General features: G+C 41.5%; 1 protein-coding gene across 4 annotated transcripts in view; it reads left to right on the top strand.

Annotated features, from left to right (window-relative positions):
- aplp1 (amyloid beta (A4) precursor-like protein 1) overlaps positions 1–16,220 on the top strand; it is a 42,290-nt gene that overhangs the window by 14,652 nt on the left and 11,418 nt on the right. For all 4 annotated transcript variants that reach the window (XM_061716552.1, XM_061716551.1, XM_061716550.1 and 1 more), the window contains exons 2-5: positions 12,890–13,069; positions 13,983–14,112; positions 15,553–15,665; positions 15,977–16,170. In XM_061716552.1, the coding sequence (XP_061572536.1) occupies positions 12,890–13,069; positions 13,983–14,112; positions 15,553–15,665; positions 15,977–16,170 (617 nt within the window). The remainder of the gene's footprint in view (positions 1–12,889; positions 13,070–13,982; positions 14,113–15,552; positions 15,666–15,976; positions 16,171–16,220) is intronic.

Here is a 16,220-nt window from a genome sequence, read left to right as displayed (position 1 = left end):
CCAGCACTGGTTAATTACTCGGCTGTTAATTAACCAAGTGCCTCATTGCCAGAAACAGAAGGCCAAAGATGCCACGCAGGGCCATACAGTCTCTGAGTGACCCGGGAAGAAGAAGTTATCGACTCAATATGCTCCTGCGGCTGCAGGGGTCACACTAACCATGTTGAGCTTTTATATTAGCAGTGGTGTGCGTTCTGATATCTCAGTGGGACTTAAAAACCATTTTGTTCTCACTGTGATGATACCACATGCCTCTGAATTACAGCAATGAACCAACTTGCAGTGAGTGAGACTCTTGCACACCTGACGTTCTACTTAAAGCCGCATGCAATTTATCGTCACCCTCTTCAAATAATGGCTTATTTATTTGAAGTTCTACAAAAAATTGAAACAAATTAAACTATTTTTTGGCTCAGTTTGGGTCAGAAAATATGACTTAGGCAGTTATTTTCAGAGGGTGACTCAACCACAAAACCAAAAATATATATATTTTTTGTACTTCTGGAAAAATTCCAGCTTACAAATGTGTATAATCACAATATTTGTAATTATATACAGCACGCACACATTAATGTGCTCCAGTTCCGTTGACCTACTCAACATGTCATACATAATCTTCCAGACAGGCTCTCAGGGGAGCTGGCATTTTGTGATGAATCCATAAAAAAGGTATATATATAGAGTCAGTACAACATAGATCCATATTGGATGGGTTTGTCATGCATCAGTTCAAAGTTAAAGGTTAAAAAAAAACAGACAACATTTCCTAATACCAACACTCCAGTGGCTCAGAACAGCTGCGCTGCTGTGCATTGTGGTCATTCTAGTCAATGAGAATAATCCCTCTAGAAATGAGAGGAGCGGTTTATCCGCATCCCACCCTCCACTGCTACATGTCTGTGTCTTCTTTGGTGCTGGATTTAGGATAAGCGGCGTCAGTTTACATCAGAGCAAGGTTGCAGGAAGTCAGGATCGAGAATGGCTTGGAGAGTCAAGTGAATTTTCAAAATAAAACACCATGACCGGGCTTAGAATCGCACAAAGATATTAACTGTGGTGGCTGTGGGCAAGTAATTAAGAGGGTTTTAGAAGAGATTTGAACCACATATGAAGAGAGGTTCAGTTCACTCACTTTATTTGACACCACTCATCCTTTTTGTACATATAAATCCAGAACGAGAGAGGGCGAAATATTCATCCCTAAATTAGCAGATGACTGCATGATTCTCATGAAAATCTTTGAGTAAACTCGTAACCTCATGAATTCAGCTGAGCAAGCAGCACTCCAGTTCTGAATCAGTCAAACCTGAAGTCTTGATGAGGATGGAGCAGAACTGCTGAAAAACCAGACCACAGCACTTCAGCTCTCAGTGGGACCTAGGGGTGAGGTCTTAATGCCACATTTGTGACACTATTAAGACTTAATACCTCAGAGATATAGACAAAAATCTAGTTTTCAACCATACATTTAAACCTCTGTTCAAATCAGCTTGTTAAAGGGGGTGAACCCAGTTACTCCACTCTGCTATGGCCACTCCTCCTTTTTGTAAGCATTACACTTCTCACCTCAGAGGCACATGAAGAACAAAATGTGAAGTGTAATTGAGATAAAGACAGGAGAACGTAATACTCTGATCTTGGCCTTAGATGTCTCAGTACCCTGCAGATCTGAACGGCTCACTGAAGTGGCCTAAAACTGTGAAAAAGTGAAAAGGTTATGTTATGTCAAACGCAGTCACTTCAGACACCTAAATGAATGATCACAAGCACCGCAGAAAAAAGGACTTTTTTTGTCATCATATGTCCCCTGCAAGAAGTTGAACTAGACAGACAAGTTGAGACTCCACTCAGACATGAAACTTTGACAGCAAGTTCATTTTTTCCCTCCAGCTTAAGAATTGGGTTTTTTTTTTTCATAACAAGCACTAGATGCGAGATAGGCTAGGGGATACACATGAAATGGGGTAAAAATATTCCAACAGCGAATGAAGTGACAAGAAAAACAGAACTGGGACATAGATGGCATGCAGATTCAAAAGAGAATATCCCGGAAGGAGAACGTCAGATCTCCCGCAAAGACAACCAGAGAGAAAGATAAGAGGGAACCAGGAAGAGGCTTCAGATCTCACTGATGCTCGCAGCCTGTTGTTTTTCAGGGCCATAGTAGAGAGACAGTCTGTCCTTAAGTGGATCAATTACAGTCTTTTAACCTAAATATGCCTTCAATTAGGCTTTGAGGTTGCTTTAATCGACTTAAATCATTCAAGGGCATGATGATGTCGGTTTACAAGCTCCAGTCTTGTTTCCTTTTGCATCCATAAACACCGATGATAGTTCACCCGTCTGTGAAATTCATTTATCATCCTAATACATTCATTGTATCTTTCCTGTCTGGCTGCTTCCCAAGTCTCCGTAAAATGCCGAGTTCACAGTTTGGTTTCAGGCTGAATTAGAATGTTTCAAGTCTTGCAAAGATGTAAAACTCTCACTTTTAATGTTCAGAAAATGAATCGATCAAGTATTGTGGCTTTCCTGTCGCTTCAAGCATGATTTGATGTATTTATGTATCTTTAGCATGCAAATTAAATTGTATTTATCTGAACAGAGAGCCTTTAAACCTTGCAGTCCCAGTGTCTTTGGGAGTTTGGTGAGCTATTCATTTTAGATTTGACAATGAAAAGCATTCTTTATCATGGCAGCGTTTTTATGAGGCATTTGTACCGTCCTGACTTAAGCCATTTGTATGTATTTTGAGCTTAAATACAGATTTGTCCCCATCTCCTCTGCCTAGAAAATCCATAACTCAGTGTCAATTGTGTTGATGCTGGGATGATTCACATAGACCTGCAGTGCTCAAATCTCCTCTAAGCCTTTGATTCCTTCAGTCTCCTGAGGTAGCTGTTCAGCTTCAAATTGCAGCTGCAGGCTCACAGTGTTTGGCATTAATATGGTAGTGTTCTCGTGTTGTTTAGCTCAACTGTGAAGCATTTTCAGCAGGGTTGTATGGAACAGCACAACATCATCAACAGTGTCAAAAGACGACAAGATTGTTTCGTTTTTGCAGTGTTCCGGGAACTTTGTGTTTCTAGACTCTTGGTATTATTAGGCTGTTGTTTTTCTCCCACGGTCTATGTCTGCAGGAGTTGGTTCCATGGAAAAGATTGTGAAAAACACAAACTGTGTATTGTTTTTTTTATGTCTTTAGGGGAGAAAACCTGCACAGAATGGCGTCATTATGCTGTGTGACTCAGAAAAAGCATTTGTTGAAATGTGGGCGGTACTCAGGGGCTGACATGTCGAGCTACTTTACGCAACACGAGTATCACAATCACTCGTTTCATTCCAAATATTGCTCAACACTTCTGTGGAACTGGGAACACTACGCATCCAATCGAGTTCCTGGAGTTTCCTTTTGTGATCTGCATATGTGGTAATAGAAATGTGATAAATGTGCAGAAGCTACTGAAAGAAAGGATGTGAAAAGGCAGGAAACATGTTCTAATATTGTCTGTACAATGGAAGCTAAAGTCAGGTGTATGCTATAAAGAGAGACAGAAGCAGGATATGTTTGGAAAGAGTGTGTACCACAGGAATTGTGGTTCCCAGCTGGAACAGTTCCTGTGGGTATGGAGCTTCAGGTGAGTCCCTTGATGCTACTATAGATCAAAGAAGCCTATATGCACCTAGAGCTGGTTATAGGAAGAGACTTCAACCTCTACAAAGACGCTGTTTTCCACTCTCCCACAGCAGCACTATATGGTGCGCTTATAGGCTAAAAACCTTAAGAGACATGTTGTCACTCTGTGATGTGCAGACCTCATTACACACTTCTGAGCTGCCGGTTTCCTGAATAACCGTGATCATAAAACACTTGGCAGTGTCAGCCTGGATGTCCACGGAGTCCCTGACACTGCTGCCAGTTGACATGTCCTATATTTTGAGTGATACTTGAATTTAAATCAAATATTGGGACTGTGGATCTGGTTGCTGCCACAGCCCTGGGTGACTAAGAAGAAGCATTTGTTGAAATGTGGGCGGTACTCAGAGGCTGACATGTCGAGCTACTTTACGCAACACGAGTATCACAATCACTCGTTTCATTCCAAATATTGCTCAACACTTCTGTGGAACTGGGAACACTACGCAGCCAATCGAGTTCCGGGAGTTTCCTTTTGTGTTCTGCATATATTGTACATGTTATAGACGTGATCAATATGCAGAAGCTACTGAAAGAAAGGATGTGAAAAGGCAGGAAACATGTGCTAATATTGTCTGTACAATGAAAGCTAAAGTCAGGTGTATGCTATAAAGAGAGACAGAAGCAGGATGTGTTTGGAAAGAGTATGCACCACAGGAATTGTGGTTCCCAGCTGGAAATTGAGAAGTTCCTGTGGGTATGGAGCTTCAGGTGAGTCCCTTGATGCTACTATAGATCAAAGAAGCCTATATACACCTAGAGCTGGTTATAGGAAGAGACGTCAACCTCTACAAAGACGCTGTTTTCCACTCTCCCACGTTATGGTGCGCTTATAGGCTAAAACCTTAAGAGACATGTTGCATTCCTGAATAGCCATGATCATAAAACACTTGGCAGTGTCAGCCTGGATGTCCATGGAGTCCCTGACACTGCTGCCAGCTGACATGTCCTATATTTTGAGTGATACTTGAATTTAAATCAAATATTGGGACAGTGGATCTGCCGCAGCCCTGGGTGACCCCCAGTGATTATGAGGCCATCTGCTCTCGTGTCCAGCTAGAGGCTATAGTGCCGTAATCTGAACCGATGAAACCTGACTTAGTCTGTGATGTTTGCAAATCTCTGCAGCATCTAAAACTCTCTGCAACCAAACCCATAAGCCCTCCGTCATAATGGCTGGCTGTCAAGTACTGAAACCAAGTTGGTGCTCAGCCAGTAAACGTGTGTAAACTATGTGTGCTTTACTCAAGGAAACTGCAGAAACATGGCTTCAAACACATTGTTATGTTTTCTGCCATGCCCATCAACCTTTTATGAATAGAAAATGAATGCCTTCAATTAGCCATTAGTCAGAGATGTATAATAATGAGACAAACCACAGAGTCCAGCCTGCTTCATCCTCCTTTGTCCGTTCTGCACCAAGAACGTCTGGCAGACTAATGCTGCCACTCTCTAATAACTACATGCCACACCAGGAAGAGGCCTGATGGAGCCTATGAATAATTGAACAACTTGATTACGATGATGAATGCACCTAACTCTTTCTGGTCATTTAGCAGCAGTGTTGGAAGGGAGGCCAAACAGCAGAGTGTCACGCTTTGTGTGAAAGCTGTCAGGGAGGGGGGTGGGGATAGCAGGGATATCGAGGATAGGGGTGGTGAGAGTACATTAAGCTTAGCCTTGGAAGAAAGCAGAAAAAATTGAAAATAGAGAAAGAGTACAGGAGGGGCTCAGATGCAGGAAGACACCCACTATTCAGCCATCTGCGCTGCAGACGAGCACAAAGACGTGCTCAAAGAGGCTGGTGTGTGTGTCATTAAAGTATGGGTCACATACGTGTGGGTGTGTTCTCCACGTGAGTGATGGCAACAGGCCATCCTGCAGGGATTTACTCATCAGGATTTTGACATCAGAAATGGGTGCCATAAATGTTGCAGTCATTTCGTGATCTCTGCTGGTTGTTATGTGTTCAAACTGAAGAATTAAAAACAGACATTATTGTCAGAAAAACTAAAAAATCCTAGAATTTTGTAGATATTTGATTAAATGATCACCTAAGTGTGTTTGGTTGAACTGAATATCCCAAAAAGAGAATAAGAGGACATCTGACTTCTTTTGTTATTTATTAGTTATTTATTAGCGTTGTATAGTGCTCTCCACAATATATTGTAGTCCTGCATATAATGAAAACAATTCTTACGATTGTTGACATGCTTCAATGCTTCTTAGAAGACACATGAGAAAAATCCACCATCGACACTAGGGCTGAGTATTTGTTCCCTGGAGAGCAGGACCTACCGTCTCAGAAAGGCCACGTCAGAACAGCCACTGGGATCAATGTAAATTGGAGCAACCAATCCTGAATGCCTGTGGGGTGGGGCTGTACCACTTACTTGCATGCACTGTACGATACAAACAAAAAAATTGATGAGAGGCAATGTAGTGGGGGTTGCCTTTGTTTCGTAAATGGCAGAGCTCACATGTGCTGTTTTAGGCGGTAATAGCACAGAATCTGTTTCTGTCTCAACCTAAAACATCAAACTACAACTGAAGTGTAATCAGTTCATTCAAAGACACCACACTCTCCCTTTAACAAAATTGTAAATGTAATTGTAAATGCTATTCTGTTTATTGGTCGGCATGGTGACCCACTGAGACGAGGTGCAGCCGATGGAGAGAAACTCACCCCTGACCGTGCAGAGGCCACCAGGTTACCAGCAGATGAGACTGACCAGCTTAAGGCCGATGAAATCCATTACATTTCCCTCTCTTAAGCTGTTGAAAGTTATTGAAAGTAATTACATTACCATTCGGATACGTCCGCCTGCATGCGGTCATGCTTAAGCTGATCTTTCTCTTTTGCAGAATTTCTCTCTGGTGTGAACATTTACGATTCAATTAGTCATATATTAGACTTAGCAGAGTGCACCAGTCAGTTTTGCAGAGTCGAAGGACACAGGCAAACTGGCGTTTTCTGCTGGTGGATATGTTGGCAGAACTGATTTGCATTTGTTTATAGATCCATAGAACTCCAAAACATACAATTATCAAGAGTACAGAGGAATTTTTTAGGGATTAATAACTGATGCTTCGGTTGGTTGTTCTTGTAATGTAAAGTGTGTATAGTACCGTACCATTGCTGTGGTATTGTAGTTATATTGTAGTGTAATATCAAGGTAAATCATGTTTATATCCTTGCTTTAACCCATTATGACTTAATGCAATACATAAGTGTGCCTGTGCTTATGAGTACATACACTCTGGCTATTTCCAGAAAGATAACTGAGAGCAATATATACAAAAAAGAAATATACATATGACAGATCCATGTAACTCAGAGACATAAAAGCAGAATCAAAAACAGAATCAGTCACAATTCATCAAGGCCTTTGTGAATTAAAAAGCCCTGTATGACTGTGGCTTTTCATAACATCATCTGTTCCCTGTGCAGTCGTACTGAAAGTCTGTACGTCTGCTGGACCGTTTGGTCTGGTCCGTCATTGTGCGGCCCGGCAGCAGCTTGTAAAATGTGACAAATCAAGGGTGGGCTTTTTCCACTCCGTCTCCTCTGCTCTGGCTTGCTTGCCAGGCCCAATAGATTGCATCATTATAGAGGATGAAGTCATCCTGCAACATAAGGGTGGAACAGGTGCTGAAAAATTAATTCAAACAAGATGGAAGGTGGTGGTGGAGCATGTAAATGCACTGCCCTGGCCCAAACTCAGCCCTTTGCTGGCACAAGTATTCATGCCAAGCTTACAGCAGGGTGCATCTTTCTTCTCTTCTTTTTCTTTTTTTGTCTGTGGATTTGACACCGCAGCATAGATTCTTCCACAGGAAGTATATATATGTATGGTAGTTAGTAAATGTTTGAGTAGCAGAGAAGAGATATAATAGGAGATCAAGGTAGCTAACAGAGGCAAGGACTCGGGTGAAAAGGCAGAAAGCCAATCGATTTCTCTGGCTTTCTATCACCAGGTTGTTATTAATGATGCTGCATTTCTGCAGTGGGGAGCTGTCAGCCCTCTGAGCTGTCTGCCTGTTCAGCCTCATCAGCACTTGGACGTGATATGTGGAGCTCAGAGTCGTCAAGGAGAGAGCCTTAGCAGCCTATGAACCCCCCTCCCCCTCCAGTGCTTGCTGACTATTCTGCACAACGATGCTTCGGTACTCCACAGTATTTTCTCACTGAGACACGGAGCAGTGTGGCTTTTTACTGGAGTAGCGTTACTGCTGAGAGATCATGAAGCCTTATTGTGAAGCCAGCTGGATGAGATTGGATGCACGCTGCAGTGCTCACACCACTGCACTCTCAAGTCTAATTGGCTTCAAGATTGAAATAGCATGCTGTCAGATGCGGTGCTTCAAATTATGAACAAAAATGCTTAATCAAGGCACAAGAAAACTATGTTTAGCTGTGAATGGAAGCATGGATCTCTCTATAGTGGACCATTGTCCACGTCTGTTCATTTAATTGAGCAATCAGATACTGAACAGCTCAAATGATTCTGAGAAATGCATTTCAACTGCTGCCTTGACCATTACCTAACTATTTTTTTCAAAATATCCTTTAAAAGAATGTTTTAAATAATGCTTACTGGTGAATTATGTTTTAACTAGAAAGGCCCTCTGAGAGCACAGACTTCTGTCCAGGTCAACCCTTCACATGGACGGCTGCCGAGCCCCAGGCTTCTAGCCTTCCACGGCGTGACCAAAAATAATGAAAACATTTGTGAGCCGAAATGCACTTCAGGGATAGTTTAGATATCACAATTCTTTCTGCCAACACGTCTTTAGATTAACAACATCACAGGATCATCATGGTTGCTTATTTGTTTTTATTCTCCACACATCGGTCACTCACTCACTAAAATACACGGACATCCCAGAGAAAGATGTTGCCTTGAAGGCTCAGGAGTCTCAGTGCACTATACTTCATTAATGCTGCCATCACCGGAGGGTAAGTGGTCTTTGGACGAGGATAAGTTTAGGCTTACTTTGTGCAAAGCAAAGTTTTAAGTGGCTTTTGTGAATGTTGCTCTGCATCGTAGCGGTTGGCAAAGGATTCCCATGATAATCTCCTGGCCTTGTGGTCACGTCAGCCTTTGATGAATAGCAGTTCTGGACGATGAACGACGGTTCTCGATGCAGGGATCGGCGATCACGGGTGTCTAGCTGAGGCCTGCACTTTTGCATTTTACACACTGGAATCCCTCCAGGTTGAGTTATGTGTTACTGTGTAGTATTAAAGGAGAAATATGCAGCGTCCCTCCAACGTTTTTTGAGATTTGTTCTGAAACAGTTCAGGGATTTTTCTCATCCCTTTGTTGACAAATTGGAGATCCTCTATCCATCTTTGCTTCTCAAAGACTCAACCTTTCATTGATTCGGCTTTTGTGCCAAATCATAATTACAATCACCTGTTTGGAAAACTCTGCGAGGACTGGTGACCTGTCCAGGGTGTAACCCCTGCCTCTCGCCTGTAATGAGCAGGGATAGGCTCCAGCAGACCCCCGTGACCCTGAAAAGGATAAAGCAGGTATAGAAAATGGATGTTTTATTCAGTACATTTGAAATGCACCATAATGTGAAGCTTTGTAGAAATAAGGATGACAGATGGATTAATCTCAGGTCTATGTCACAAAATCCTGGATGAATGACATCTTTTTAGACTTGGAAATCCCCAAACAGAGTCAAAATGCTGTGATAAGAATTTTTTTGGGGTGTGTAAAACGTTTTTCAAGTTTCCAAGTAGTGACATTTGTACTCTTTTTTAAAATATGTCCCACTACAAGAGCTTTTAAGTGTTTTTTTTAATTAGTTTATTTTCTTTAGACAAAAAAATGGTCCAGTGACCTACCAATCTGTTTAAAGCAATTTGTAATAATAGAGTTGTAAAATACAACTAAATCTATTTCTATGGCGTCATACTGTCCCTGTAATTCAAATTCGATCAAACAGGAGGTTTCCCCCTTCGCTGAACAACAGAACTGGTGGTACAGTATTTATTATTAAGGGTTATCACAGGAGGGAGATCTGATCGGGTGCCAGATCGGGCTGGAGGTTGGTAGTGCTTCCTTGCTGGACTAGAGGTCAGGGCCTCAGTCTCCTGATGGACTACTATTGATCGGGAGGAACGTGGCGATACAGTTGCAGTCGCTCAGCATTGATTTTCTGCAAGTGCTGTAGTGGAGAGCAGGCAGAATGAGAGAGCCGAAGCAGCCGGGTTATCTTCTCAAATATCCGGAACTTATTTTTTTTTTTGTCTTTGTGGTACTGACCTTCCCCGGCTCAAAGAGATATATCCGTGAAGGTATTTACTCAGCTGCTGCTCTAGACAGACTGCTCTAGCAGCTTCAGTAGTGTTTTACTTTTCCTCATCACAGACTTCACTAGTCAAAAAATCCAAATTCTCTTTATAAAAAAAATGGTTGAGTTTCCTTTGATTAGAAACCTTAATTTCTTTATTCACTATGAAAGTTATTTGTCTGTTTGAATAAATCCACTTGTGTGATCGACTTTTTAACTATAGATGCATATATGATTATCTCTGTTAACATTATATCTCTACCTTATCAGACCTTAAGTAATTGTATTGGTTTCTTTTTCATTTTTATATGTTTTCTAAACATTTTAAGCATTTATATTTCCAGGAATCTTTTTAACACTGTGATTATTGGCTCGTAAGAACTTGCAAGTAACTTGAATGTTGCCTGAGATGGTTTAACATGTCTGAAAGTGCTGACAACCAGAGCTAGAGAATAAATGCTTTTCTTGGAATTGATTCAAACAAACAGTGAGGGGAAACAATTAACATGTCTGTCATGTTGTTTTTCACATTTTTTTCATTCAAAGCAGAGAAAATACATTCTTGAATCTGTACCATAGCACATCACATAGTAGACTGAACTACATTTAATAATAAAGTCAATAAGATCTCCCCCTGTCATTCTGATATTCTGTTACTGATTCTCAAACTACTTGAACTGAATAGTAGATTTTATTGTGTCCTGAAAGTCAAAAGTGCTAAAACCTTTGATGTGTTTGAAGAAATGGTGAGCAATAATGAAAAGCAGCTCGTTAATTTGTAAGAAATGTGCTTAGACATGCGGAAACAAAAACTCCTCTTAGTGTGATTAGAATGCATAGACTACTCAGGGCTTATTATATTTATTGTAAGTTTACTCTGAGCTTTTATATATTTATTTTATTCAGTATAAATTTTAATTAGGACTTCAAACACTTTTAGCTCTGTTCAGCCCAAGCAAGGCTTTCCTTTGATCAGGCGTCACTCTCCCATATTTTTTTTCTCCTCGATTTCTTCCCCGTGGGCATCTTGCTTCTAATTGGCTCGCCGTCGCTCGCCTCGTCTGTCGTCAGTAGGTCTATCTTTCTGTCTGTCAGAGCAGATGAAAGGATACGAGCTGTGTACAGGCGGTAGACTGCGGGAAGCCTTCGCGAGGAGTTTCAGGATTAGAAAGTTAACGCTGTTATATGTTTTCCACTGGGAATGTTGCTGTCAAACGTTGCATCGAGAATCGCACACAGGTATTCTTTACATGAACTGCAGGAGACACACGTTTTGGTAAACATGCACCACAAAGGATTTTTTTTTATGACACTACAAGGTATTCTGGGGAATTTGTTTTGTCTGTTAAAGTGGAGCAAGTCCATGTTTGTGCTGTTTATAGAGCCACCATCTCCTCTCCTCCATTATTCCTCCCTTGGCTCTCTCTGTCTCTCTGCCCTGTGTGTTAATGTAGTGAAGTGGCGCATCGGTCAATGAGCTTGTATTAACACCTGACTCCCAGCACTAGCTGCTGTTTGTTCCTCAGTGTGGGGTCCCCTGGGCCCTCCCCCAGGCCCAGGCAACATATCCATGATCAATAACAGCATCCTAGGAGGCCGAGCGAGGAGGGAAGGAAGGGCAGGATAGGGAAACATCTTTTTAGGTGTTTTTGTATATTTTTTCTCTTTGCCTTACTATTCATCTGTAACCAGAAATATGAAGTCAGAGATGTCGGTAAAAGGAACCCAGTCCGGCAGTCTTTGTATCTGCTCTTTAGGAATGGGCGATATTTTACTGTTCACGATATACCGTCAAAAAATTCCTCACGATAAGAATTTGTCATGTCGCGGTAAAAACGATAAATTCCCCTTGATGATTTATTTGTGTAAAGCTGATTTTTGGAAGGAAGGAAGGAAGGAAGGAAGGAAGGAAGGAAGGAAGGAAGGAAGGAAGGAAGGAAGGAAGGAAGGAAGGAAGGAAGGAAGGAAGGAAGGAAGGAAGGAAGGAAGGAAGGAAGGAAGGAAGGAAGGAAGGAAAGGGGAGAAGGAAGGGAGAAAACAAGGAAAGGAGGAAGGAAGGGAGAAAAGAGGAAGGAAAGAAGGAAGGAGAGAGCAGGAGGAAAGAAGGAAGGAAGGAAGGAAGGAAGGAAGGAAGGAAGGAAGGAAGGAAGGAAGGAAGGAAGGAAGGAAGGAAGGAAGGAAGGAAGGAAGGAAAGGGGAGAAGGAAGGGAGAAAACAAGGAAAGGAGGAAGGAAGGGAGAAAAGAGGAAGGGAAGAAGGAAGGAGAGAGCAGGAGGAAAGGAGGAAGGAAGGGAAAAAAGAAGGAAGGAAAGAAAGAAAGAAAGAAAGAAAGAAAGAAAGAAAGAAAGAAAGAAAGAAAGAAAGAAAGAAAGAAAGAAAGAAAGAAAGAAAGAAAGAAAGAAAGAAAGAAAGATAAATTCCCGTTGATGACAAACATGGCGGATCTGAGAGCGAGATAGATTCAGTTAAAAAGGTGGAGTTGAATTGGTATTTTTTTTATCGTCATTTTTATCGTTATCGGGATAAATGGCAGAAATAATCGTGATACATTTTTTAGTCCATACCGCCCATCCCTACTGCTCTTCCACCGTTTGGGTGTTTGAGTTAGACATACCTATGGATCTTCCGGATTTGAGTTTTACCATTATCCTCACGAAGCTAGCAGCACACTTCAGTCGATTCTCCTGTCCATTAGACTCCTCTACAGTCTCTCTTCGATTCTTTGCCCTTTCAGCCTTCCACTTAGTCTCACACCCCTTGGCCGAATGTTGGATAGTGCAAGATGGCATTTAGGAATTATCTTCCTCGGGATCAGCTTCAGATGAAATGTTCTCTGCCACGGGGTGTGTCTTAACTCATCTCTTGCCTCCCTGTGCTCTCTAGGCGCTGGCCATGGCTGAGGTGAACGGGCCGGGTCCCCAGGTGGCAGAGCCGCAGATTGCCATGTTCTGCGGCCGTCAGCTCCTTCACATGAACATTCAGACGGGCCAGTGGGAGCCGGACCCTCAGGGCCGCCAGGGTTGCTTCAAAGATCCCAGTGATATCCTGTCCTACTGTCAGGAGGTAGGGCTCCCAAATGTGCAGGAATACAGTATACAAGGATTACTTAAACAGCTCCAACCTGCATCAGCATTACCTCAAAAACAGGATAATTGCTTTAGAACAATGTTGCATGAACATGTATATTACTGTTTTAAGATATAAAGAAAATGAGGCAAAATTCACTTAAATTGTCTCTAATTCAAATTGTCTCACACCTGCCCCATGAACTCCATATATTTAACATATATATAGTGGAGTGATGGTGGCCTTTTGGAATATTTACAATATTTCATTTGTGCCACCATCTGCCTGTCCTCCTCTTGTTGCCCATTTCTGTATGTGTACACTGCTTTAAAGTTGTCAGTGCTACACATAATACCCTTTGCATTCTCTTCCTTTGAAATTAAGCAGCCAAGCGCCATCTGGAGGCCAAAATAAGCACAGCTCTTTCAGATAGCAGCATCGATGAGCCTGAATGGCCTCTAACATGATTAGCTGACAAATAATGCATCTGCAGCGGCTTTTACACAGAGCCTTCCTTTTATGCATGATATTTGTAAAGATAGCGATTGATTGCCTCTGAAACCTTTACATCTCTACCAATGTTAAATCGCTATATGATCTTGCGCTCCAATAATCTGGATTGCATTTTAAATGGAAGATATCACATTTGATCTACTGAAGTGCTTTCTGAAAAGATAAGTACATGTACCATGGCTTTCAGAGAATGCTTCTCAGAGTTTCAGAAACTATTCTGCATGACTCTCCCCTGTTAGTCTTCTCCCGACTGACTCTGTTCTTCCCTCTCCTCTTCTGTACCAACGCCTGTGAACCTTTCCCTGTCCGATTCTCCTTTTAAAACTCCCTCTGCTCTGTCCGTCCCCCTATTTGTTTCTGTGTGTCTGTCATCTCTGCATGTAACCTGTACATCCAGATGTACCCAGCGCTCCCAATTTCCCATGTAGAGGAGTCAAAAAGACCCGTGACCATCCCTGCCTGGTGCAAGAGAGGTTGGGGTCATTGCCAGACTCACCCCTACATAGTCCTCCCCTACCGCTGTCTGGGTGAGAGCAACACACTCCACTGTCAGGACATCATTAGAGTATCCTCACACTTACATTTCCTGGTAGACCTTTGTGGTGCAGTCTTCATTTTTATAACACAAAATTGGGGAATATACAGGACTGTCTCAGAAAATTACAATATTGTGATTTTCTGTAATGCAATTACGAAAAACAAAAATGTCATACATTCTGAATTCATTCATTATGGCTTACAGTTTAAGATTAAGATTCCCAGAATATTCAATTTTTTGGAGATAGGATATTTGAGTTTTCTTAAACTGTAAGCCATGATCAGCAATATTGAAATAATAAAAGGCTTGCAATATTTCAGTTGATTTGTAATGAATCCAGAATGTATGACATTTTTGTTTTTTTAATTGCATTACAGAAAATAAAGAACTTTATCACAATATTCAAATTTTCTGAGACAGTCCTTTATTACATGAAATGAGGTATTAAAGATACAACATGAAGTATGTTTTTCTTGTTAAAATATCAAGGAATATGCAGGTTATCCAAAGCAAACCCGAAGGAGGAGACAGTTTCCACTACCACTTCCATGTTTTACATTTTTATCGATAGTTATCTATTTTTTTTTTACTAAGTTTGTATGTATTATTTAATTATTTCACAATATATTTTAGTATCTTCATTTGGATTTATTAAATGTGGCTTGTATCATCCTATAGAGGGGCAGAAAACCATTAAAGACTTCCTTTGCCTTGACTTTTTTCCATTTCAGATCATTTATGACATTTTTTTTTCTTTTTCATTTCTCACATTTTTGGGCCAAAATGCCCTTTCCATCTTTATCTAAATGTGTTAATATTGGCTTTGTAGAACATTATTAGCCAAAGTTAGAGTGTTCAGGCACCACGCAGAGCGGCAGCGCCGTAGCGATGGTGTGTCTGCTGAACGCCACCAGGGGGCCAGAGAGGTCAGCAGTGAACAGTAGTGAGTTCACTACTGCTCAGGGACCTTAGGAGGCAGGATTTCCACCCTGGTGTCTGTGCCACAAGTCAACAGTTAACAGTTGTCAACTGTTTTTAATGAACAAGTTTTTGATAACTGGCCTTCATAGAAAAAAAATCTTAGAAAAATCTTTTTTTTTAATTATTATAAACTATCTCCTGCATTTATAATCTCTGTACTAATTCCTTTTGGGTAAAAAAAACCTTTCGTCCTCAATAGGCGAGCATAAACGCAGTGTATCTGTTCACAGTGTTTGCTCATTCCAGATTCACGCTCTCCATGACACCTAATTTATGCACCTTATACTCATTTAATATGTCACATTGCTGTTTCTTGTATTGCTCATCTTCAAACACACTCTTTCAATTGGTCTTTACTAAAATCAGTCTAGTATGTTGAGATACAGAGAGCTTAAACGCTGCTTGAAATCCTCATGTTGATGCCACGTTTTCTGTAATCCTGCTGCAGAGGGCGAGTACGTGAGTGAGCCTCTTCTCGTGCCCGACAAATGCCGTTTTCTCCACCAGGAGCAGATGGATGCCTGCGAGAGTTACGTGTACTGGCACAACATCGCTAAGGAGGTGAGAAGGGCGTATGAATAGCACATGTACTCTAAACACAAACCCGTGCAAAAAAGCAATGGGGGGCTTTTTTTTTTTTACATTTTTTTGGCAAATTTCTCATCAATGTCCAGATCTAGACCTTTTAATACAGCTAGTCCTAACTGCAATAGTTATAAGTTTTAAGCTATACTTAAAACTTAAAGATTTTGCAGCCTGTCATGCAGCTTCTATCTTAAACATATTATTTTAAACTTTATTGCAATGCTTTTGAATAATAAATATCAGCATAAATTGCCTCCTTCCCTGGTGTGGTACTTGGGTTGCGTCAGGAATGCACCGCCGATAACCTGGAGCTGCACAGCTACGGGATGCTGCTGCCATGCGGCGACCATTTCCGGGGTGTGGAATACGTGTGCTGCCCCGGCAGAGGCATCACCAGTGGCAAAGGAGAGACAGAGGAAAGGGACGCTCCAGCTGGTGCTCAGACGTTCACGTCACAGACCAGTGGAAAGTACAACTCTGTGTAAGGCGACCCCTACCCCACGTCTGACATGTTGTTGGATGCAACTGTTG

The sequence above is a fragment of the Cololabis saira genome, chromosome 3 (assembly GCF_033807715.1).
Source record: "Cololabis saira isolate AMF1-May2022 chromosome 3, fColSai1.1, whole genome shotgun sequence".
NCBI lineage: Eukaryota > Metazoa > Chordata > Actinopteri > Beloniformes > Belonidae > Cololabis > Cololabis saira.
Note: the sequence above shows the minus strand (reverse complement) of the source record. Positions and strands in the feature narration are given on the sequence as shown.